This window comes from Plectropomus leopardus, chromosome 9 (genome assembly GCF_008729295.1).
Source record: "Plectropomus leopardus isolate mb chromosome 9, YSFRI_Pleo_2.0, whole genome shotgun sequence".
Taxonomy (NCBI): domain Eukaryota; kingdom Metazoa; phylum Chordata; class Actinopteri; order Perciformes; family Serranidae; genus Plectropomus; species Plectropomus leopardus.
Genome location: NC_056471.1, coordinates 8,020,776 through 8,030,045, shown reverse-complemented (window position 1 = coordinate 8,030,045; position 9,270 = coordinate 8,020,776). Strand labels below are relative to the sequence as shown.

Here is a 9,270-nt window from a genome sequence, read left to right as displayed (position 1 = left end):
GTCATGCCTGAAGATATTTTCAAATGTGATGCCGTGCTAAAAAAAATAAATAAATAAATAAAATGTCAGCTCTCACATCCAGTTTGGGGTGCTTTTTGGATGTGTAGAAGTGGACAGTGTTATTTTCTGTGCCTTAAACGTCACATCTGTCTGATGGCGAACTCCTGGACATTTGCATAGACGGACATCAGTCAGGCTGTCTGCCCACTGGCGCTGTGGTTCCACAACTGCGCGATACTGTATCAAACGGAGGTGTTTTTGGTGAAAACAATATTTTTTTTAATGGATGTATCATAGTGAAATCGTTTTTTTTCCCCCGATTTCTTCCCGCAGTACCTGAATGCAGCTTTCACTAAACCGGATATTACGTTTTCTTCCTTCCTCGCGGACTACAGACAGGATTAAGCTACACTGTTAGCAATGTCAGGTGTTGAGGAAATTCAAAATGAAATTGTAGAAATCCAGGAGGACAAAGACTTTGATGTAGAGACTGAGGACCACCTCGGGGATGAATACTTTATCGACCCGACTCGATATATATTTTACAGGTAGAGTTTGCATAAATGTTCGGGTGGCTAACAGTTAGCTTGATAGCTGCTTTACAGTAACCACTATAACTTACTTTGTCATAACACGCTAATGTTGACAATTTATTGTTTAATATCATTTTTTGTCAGTATTTTACGGTTGTGTTTGCCATGATAACGTTTGAACAGCACACCATAAACAATTATTGGATTAGTATTAGTATTAGTGTGCTTATTGACTGGTACTCTCTGAATTCACCCCACCCCTGACAAGAAGGGTAAGTAAAGTAACCAAAAAAGCTAAACATAAACTGTGTCGACGCGACGACTCAGATAAGTATCTTATTTCACTGTGAATTCACACCTTTGCTGTGTTTATGTAACCATTTGAAACCTGGATCCACATCACTTTTCTTGTGCTGCTTTCAGACGCTTTCCACAAATATTTAAACCCTTTGACCCCGAACAAATCGCTTTGATTTCTTTCAAAAACATGGAGAAAAAAGGCAATTAGCAACTTTGCAAGAAATGTCTTGTAAATTGCAAGAAATTAGTACAGAATTACCTCCAAAATGCAAGGGAAAAATCCAGACAACCATGTGTCTGATTATCATATTTTTTTAGTGTATAGTTTTTTTAAATAACAGAATTATTATAATGTTAATCATTATAATTATAATGATGGTGTTATAATGCTTAAGCATGTTTTCAGGGCAGGGTCCTTGTTAGTTGTTTTTTTAAATTTCTCTTTTTTGACTCATTTTTTTGTTGGTTTTGTTTTGTTTATTGAAAATTGTTCAGTAATGAAAAATACAAAGTAATTTCTAACTAATATTTGGAATATGTCTTCTTAAGCTACTTATTGCTTTCTTCACATTTTTAAAATAAATCCAGCCAATTTGCCAGTGTGTCACAGGCTTAATTAAGTAGGCAGAAGTGCAATCTACATGAGCTCCCTTCAGGTAGTATTTTAGGTTAGCAACCAGGATATTCACCCCCCCATGTTTCTGTGTTTTAGAGACAGAAAGGAGTGGGCTGACCTGGAGCCTGTTCCTCAGGATGATGGACCTAATCCTGTAGTGAAGATCGCCTACTCTGAAAAGTGTAAGTTTGTTGAGATAATTAGAAGAGATGGGAGTCACATAGTGGATGTAGATCCCTGAATCATAGCTTGTAACATGATACATTTGTAATAACATAATGATTAGAATAACTTTACCCTTTACTACAGTAACACAGGCATTCATTCTAGTGGACTGAAAAAACAACTGATTTCACTATTTTAGCACAGTGAATAAAAGTTTAATTTGTACTTGCAATATTAATTTACAGAAATTTGTTTTTTCCCCTCACCCTTAGGGGCTCTATAGTCTGTACAACATACTTCACCCTCTGTCTCATTAGACCAAACAAATGTTAAGTAGTAGTGTAAGCCAGAACTGCGTTGATGTTAATAACTAATGTACATACTGTATATTTCTTCTAACAGTCTCAGATGTATATGACTATTTCCGTGCACTCCTGAAGAACGATGAAAGAAGCGACCGGGCTTTCGCCTTGACAGCAGATGCCATTGAGCTAAACGCTGCCAATTACACAGTTTGGTGAGCATGCTGCATGTTTGGAATATAGAGGACCAGTGTTTACTATTATGCAGTGTCTCATTTTCACGTCATGGGGAACAAAAACGAGAAGTGATTTTCTGCCTAAAATCAGTTTATAGAATGATTTTCAACATGGTACCTTCAATAGAAAGGTCAAAGTGAAGAGACTGTGGGTCATAAAGATTGAGCATCATGAGTTAAACAGTGTGACATTTTATATTTGGATGTCAAATTGTATCAGGATAGAGCTGTCCCTTAATTAATTAATAGGTTACACGCTCACAAGCTGTCTAGTAGTCTATGAAATAAAAAATATTTAAATTTTTGTCTGAATAAAAATGAAGTAGGAGAATTACATGTGTTTATTGACAGTACTCGGGTTTGTGTATATGCAGGCACTACAGGCGAGTACTGCTGCAAGCCCTGTCTAAGGACCTGAGGGAGGAGATGAGGTACATTACTAACATCATCGAGGAGCAACCCAAAAACTATCAAGTCTGGTGAGTGCAGGCAAATTCATTTCAGGTCAAATGTTCATGCAGAAGGTGTTAAATAGTGTGGCATCACTTAATATTAACGAACAGGAACCTTAGTAAAGTATTTGTTTAAATAGCGCTGTGTATGCGAATTTCTGTTAACAACAGTTAAAACAAGGTTTTTCTACAATGATTCAGTAAGACTAGTTTTCTGAACTCATCTTCCAGGCACCACAGACGTATGGTGGTAGAGTGGTTGAATGACCCCTCGGAAGAACTGGAGTTCATTGCGGACATTCTCAGCCAAGATGCAAAGAACTACCACGCCTGGCAGCACAGACAGTGGGTCATCCAGGTAGGTGTTGGAGCTCTTAGCAGAGTTTGGCTTCAAAAAAAGGCCCAGATCCAGTTTTCAGCCCACAGTGAATCACTCTGCCAGAATGAATCTGTTACTTAATTATTTAGTTGTTTGTTGATGTGTTGTTTGAGTATTTGTCTCATGCATCGCAGGGCCACCATTAAAAGCACCATGATTACAGAAAGAACTACACTGCCAACATTGTCTTAATCAATCTGCAGGAGTACAAACTGTGGGACAATGAGCTGGAGTTTGTGGAGAATCTGCTGGAAGAGGATGTGAGGAATAACTCTGCGTGGAACCAGAGGCATTTTGTAATTTCTCACACTACAGGCTTCTCTGATCCAGCCATAGTGGAAAGAGAGATTCAGTGAGTACTTTTGATGAGAGTTTGAATGATCTGGAGTTAAGAATGGGGTTCCACACACATTTATTTATTGCAGCCCGCCATAACATCTACCACCACTTATTGATTTTATATTGTTGGAGCTGGATTGTTGAATAGGAGCACTGTTGGAATTTATATACCAGTTGGTTATTCATTGTACATAGGGCTGGTTTAAAATAATATTGTGATATTTTAAGGCTATGTCGCAATACACAATATATATCACAATACTTTTAAATGTCCTTTAAACTAATATGAACTACAAAAAAATATATTGAATAAACTGCAGTTACAATATAGTTAAATAAAGTAGTAGTAGTAGTAATACAAATATGCCTCAACCGCTGACACTACAGCCACTACCACTCATCAAGTTCTCTTTAAGCTGGAAACAAACTAACAGCTCTCCAGTTCACATATTAATAGTATTTGCAAATCTCAGGAGTGCTCCATGGCAGCAAAATGTGACTAATTAGTCACATTCTGGAGCCCTGCAAAAGCCCTGCTTTGTGTTTGTGTCTGTGAGAGGCAGAGAGCCGTAAAAGAGAGCAAGAGAACCATAACGCCGGTCGCTTCTAAAAACGTTGTAACAGTCAATACTTGATATAAGCGATAAAGACGATTTATATGTCGCACATGGAACAAGCCGCAATACGTCGAGTTTATTCAATATATCTAGGGCTGCACCTAACAATAATTTTTTTAGCGATTAATCTCTCGATTATTTTTTTTATTGATCTAACTATTATTTTTTTATTACTCGATTACTATAACAACAAATTTACCGAAAATAACATTTTAAAACTTATCATACACTGCAGAGCATTATTCCCCAACAATAAATAGCCCAGTCTTAACTGGTAATCTGTGTTTTACAGTCTGATATAAAGTCTCTCCAAAATAAAATTAATGCAATTAATTAATGCAAAAGCTCGTTCCACTCAAGTAAAAGGAATGTAGTGTAATCTACATTTAGCAATCAAACAGATGCATAAATAAAACAATGTAAAATTCAAGTCACTTTTAGGAGGAGTAACAAAACAGTTACTCTTTGTTACAGTAACAAACCTCAAATCTAGCAGTCCAACAAAACATCTTACAGTAAAATTAGTGCAATTTGAATAACACTATAACTTTTCTCTAATAGAAATTATAATAACTAGTCCATTCTTTCTGCATCCAAATAGTCCAGCCTTAACTGGGCCTTAAGGCATACCGCTTCCTGCTGATATGAGTGCTGTATTTTCATATTAATAAGCACATATTCCACTCATTTATGAAGTTATACAAGCTCCTGTAAATGTTTCAAAATAAAATGCATTGTATCAGCAGCTGATGACACAGTCAGATAGCTTTTGTTTTGAAAGGGAAGCAGGGAAGTTGAGGTGAAACAAACACCTCTGTATTTCCTCATTTCTGTGACAGAGAGAGACTGTCGCGTAAAAAAACGGCGAGCCACCGTTTCTGTAGATGTGCCGCAGCTGACACGCAGCTCAGACGCGCCTGACGGGTGCTGTTTAGGCGGGCAGTGTGCACGCTCTCATTTGATAACATCAGCGCCAAAAGAAACCCCAACACGATCACGCTTGCATGACACGCGCTGTGTGAAACAGTGTGACGTGTCGATGCACGTTACTTGAATTGACGTATTTATTCAATCAGTTACGTCGACGTGTCGCCCTAGCCCTAAATACAACGCCCACCCCGTAATTGCACTACACTCTCATGGTGCAGAGCGTACTCTGTGCACAGACAGATCAATAATCCATCCTGGAACTCAAAACTCCACAAACTGCTGCTGATGAAATAAAGCTCTCACAGGAAATTCAGCCTGTGCTGCGTTCACTGACCCACAAAAACATTAAAATTTAGAGAGGAGACACTGAATGATAAAGGGACACAGACAAGATTAAAAAAAAATGCCACCCATACTTTTTAATTCTGTCGGAAAAACTGAAACGTTATTTTGCACTTTTCAAGTTAGATAAAATGTGATAGCAATTGTTGGAGTCACAGTTCCTACCATAAAGAGCTTATATTAAAAGGATCTCTTTCTTTGCACATAAGATACATATTGTGTATCTTTAAATGTCAACATGATACAGTTCCATCAAAGCCAAACACAACATTCAAGAAAATATTTGAAGTTTTTCTGAAGTGTTAAACATAATTTCCTGCATTTACTTGCCAAAGTATAAACTTGTCATAACCTTCTCCTTCAGTGTGCGCAAGTGCATCAAGTCTTCTGCTGCCTACATTTGACTGATTTTCCTCTCTTTGTGTAAGGTACTGTCTGAACCAGATCAAGAAGGCTCCCCACAATGAAAGCGCGTGGAACTATTTGAAAGGGTAAGATGGAACATATCAGATGAGTCTTTTCTGAAGTTATAACTGAATCCCAGGAAATCTGCGAGGATGTTTGTTATCCTCTTGTATTTTGTCATCCTGTTCACTCCAACTGAAAGAGACTTGTACAAGTGAAATCACTGATATGTCAGTGTGCCATCCCTATTCAGACATTCACAATATGACATGCTACAGGAGAGAAACCTAGTGTAGACTCGGTTATTAAAAATTGAAAAGCTCACTGACAGTATCTGCTTTTTTTTTCTCCCTCAAGGATGCTGCAAGACCGAGGTCTGTCGTCTGCACCGGGCCTGCTGGAGAGGGTCCTTGAGCTGAAGGAGACTCATTGTTCCTCTTACCTTCTAGCATTTCTGTTTGATTGCTACGAGGACGCCTTGGAGAACAGCAGCCAAAAAGAAAATGCAGCAGAAGAGGAACGAAAGGAAACTTTAGGAAAGGCTCTAGAAGTAAGTGCTTTGTTGTGCTTTGTTTTAGGAAAATAAAACGTTAAGCCCTAATTTTATGGCAGTAGTATCAGCTGTGGACCTCTAGTAGTTTGCAGTAATGCGGGGGTATTCTGTGATCTCAGTCAAATGCAAATATGGCACATCAGTCATTTGTCACTAAAAATTCCACTGCCAAATTACCGACCATTTTTCGCCAAACACAGTGTTCATGTGATACTTTTAGTACCGTGTGAATCGGCATCTTGGTGATTTGGCTCTTTTCTGCCTCTTACTGGGTTTGTGAATTACGGAGGCTGAGTTGGCAGTTATACATGAAAGTTTGGACAGCATTTTGGGTGCAGGAGGCTCATCTCCCTGCACAGCATGGAGATCCATTCACAGAAAGACCAAGCTCAAATCCATCAAAAGAGCAAAGTCTAATTAGATGATGAGATCAGTCAGTACGTTTACATGCACAGTTAAGTTGAGTCGCAGTTATATCTCGATTAGGTCATTTAATTGGACGATGTCCTTGTCCAAGTATACACGCACTGGGGGAGAATCGATTTGGTAACTGAAGTATGTCGGACTCCGCCGCAGCAGGTGGAGATATGCCCCCTTTCAGCTAGTTGCTATTGGACCTTCTTCTGGTTGACCTATTATGTCTCAAACCAAACAAGTTAGCAAGCGGCAAAGGGGTTGCATTTTCATGTAAACATGTATAACTTTTCAGCACTGTAGATTTGGTAAAACTCTGTTTACATTTTCGTCTTGTTTTGTTTTCTTCCCTTCTTCGTCTTTTGTTTTTCTCAGCTTTCATCTATGAATTCATACTGCTTGACTTCTGGGTCATAGCTCGGCGTGTGGACTATAAAGCATGTGCAGAACGCCTAGGCCAGTTCAGGTCCGGTTTAGGCGTATAGATAATAGAGTAAATCGGCCCCCAACCGCATTATCTAGATGTGTTAGTCTGACTTTGAGACATTTGACTTAGTACAATTTCAGTTGGACTAATATATTTATGTGCATTTTAAAATTACAGTTTTAGTTGGATGAACATAATAATCAGATTTTTTCTAATATGTAAAATTACTGAGGGATGTGATAATATGTGGCAGAATTGGTTCTGTTGGTATAATCCACATTTAATAAGAAAAATGGAGGTTAACACTGTACACTGCTGCTAGTGGTGCAGTGTTGTGTTTCTGTGGAGTTACAAAGGACTGTGCAATCCAATCTGGGGAATAATGTTAGTAAATTTGGGTAAAATACCACCTCTGCTTATCCTGTGTGAATGCACCACACAAAACACTGACGAAGGTGTTAATTTCTAAATTAAATTGGTCCCCTGGTAATACTAGTCTTGTGTGAATAGGGTTTTTAAAATGGTTACAGCATTGTGATTACGACTCATTTTTAATCATGTTATTAATGTTTGCCTTTAAGAGATTCATCGATTGCCAATAAATCTGTGAGAGATCAGGATTATATTATTTTCGAAAAAATGTTAATTGAGCCATTATTGTTGTTTTCTGACCCCTCTTGTGTTTCTTTATCACCCTTAAAGATTTGTCAACTTCTGGCTCAGGAGAAGGACACCATCCGCAAGGAGTACTGGCTGTTTTTGGGACGATCTTTAAAGAACAAACACGGAAACGGTGGTCTCTCTGATGAGCCTCTGACGGATGATCCTGAAGCAGCAGTCCCAGCATCTGGGCAGCAGGAGACGAGCTAGACCACGCATCTATAATTTCTGTCTTTTGTTGTGTTTGACAGCAGTTCCCGCATACTGATCAACTCCTGCTAATGTGTTTTCACCCACACGTATTTCAGTTAAATGTTTGCGATATGGTAGGCACACGTTAATAACTAATGAAAGAAAAAATGCTAGCAGGAGCCTTCTGACATTTATTTGCATTTCTTTGTGTTGTGTTTTTTTAAATAAATTATGTTAGTTTTGTTGCAATTCTTGAATTTCCAGATTAACAGATATTTTTGAATGGACAGTCATCTCAAAAGACTTTGAATGGTGCATAGTGTGCTTGTAAACGCACTCTTTATACAAATCCTGGATTATGTCTTGGTCGTAGAGAATACATGTAGCTATGTTTGAATGGAGGGCAGCAGAAAGAATCATGAAGCATAACAATAAAACTCTTTGTAGTACTTCTGAGTGGTCTAATACTGTTTGTCAGATATGGTAAACCAGATGAGAGATGAAATGCAGTGGTATGCTGCTGCATTCCAATCAATGAGTCACACACCATCACAATGTTCCCTCTTTTCTAAATCTATATCAGTTTCTCTGTGAACAACTTTCTTGCTATTGGGCGGAGTTTGTTCTGTGTGGTTCTCAGAGCTGTGCTGCCAGGAGAAAAAACTGAACTAACCAGCGAGCCCGTGCGCACACATCACATGTATTGACGCTCACTGCCTCATGTCCTGGACTCCCTTGGAGCTAGGAAATGGATTTACTCCACTAGATGCAGCTGTTTCTACTTCTGCTGACACTACAACACAATCCATCCTTCCAGTTTCTAACCAAGCAGTTGGTTTGCCAGCAGTGTGAAATTACAGCTTCTCTAAATACTTGATATTATGATAGAGGACTGCTTGCTTTTCTCTGAATTTCTTCCTCAGTGTGGAGGACACTGACAAAATCACGTCATCAGCAGAGTGAGCAAACGAACCATATGACACTGATACAACAAGGCCAATGATGGGATTAGTTTAGAAAAATATACTGGCCAACACAAAAAAGATGTCATTTAAAGGGACAAATAATAATAATAATATAAAAAAAGGGACCAAAATCAAAAATACAGTTTTTTTCTTTTCAGTGTAGCTGTTAATCAATCTCGATTGTTGTGGTGTGAGTTGCTGAGTGTTGAAGATATCAGCCATAGAGATGTCTGATTTCTCTCCAATATGATGGAAATAGATGGCTCTCTCTTGTGGTGCTCAAAGCGACAAAAAAGAAAAAAAAACATTTATAAAACTCAACACCAGCAGCAATGTCACTTTCTAGAAATTGTGACCCTGTTACTCAAGATAACCCACATACAGACCTTTTAATTAATTAATTTATTTATTATTATTATTTATTTTATTTATTTAGTTAGACT

The 9,270-nt window shown here is 38.2% G+C and overlaps 1 protein-coding gene across 1 annotated transcript; it reads left to right on the top strand.

Moving 5' to 3' along the window:
* The first annotated feature begins 383 nt into the window (after positions 1 to 383).
* On the top strand, positions 384 to 8,311 carry fnta (farnesyltransferase, CAAX box, alpha). The gene is made up of 9 exons (XM_042493415.1): positions 384 to 548; positions 1,546 to 1,631; positions 2,017 to 2,131; positions 2,527 to 2,631; positions 2,836 to 2,962; positions 3,187 to 3,335; positions 5,640 to 5,702; positions 5,974 to 6,166; positions 7,713 to 8,311. Exons 1-9 carry the CDS (start codon positions 421 to 423, stop codon positions 7,878 to 7,880), a joined length of 1,134 nt encoding a protein of 377 aa, XP_042349349.1. The 5' UTR covers positions 384 to 420; the 3' UTR covers positions 7,881 to 8,311.
* Positions 8,312 to 9,270: the final 959 nt, after the last annotated feature.

Bases quoted from the DNA above. Each gene is read 5' to 3' on its own strand.
- fnta (XM_042493415.1), top strand. From the start codon at position 421: ATGTCAGGTGTTGAGGAAATTCAAAATGAAATTGTAGAAATCCAGGAG. The intron at 549-1,545 runs GTAGAGTTTGCA...TCTGTGTTTTAG, and splicing joins ACTCGATATATATTTTACAG to AGACAGAAAGGAGTGGGCTG. The intron at 2,632-2,835 runs GTGAGTGCAGGC...CTCATCTTCCAG, and splicing joins CCCAAAAACTATCAAGTCTG to GCACCACAGACGTATGGTGG.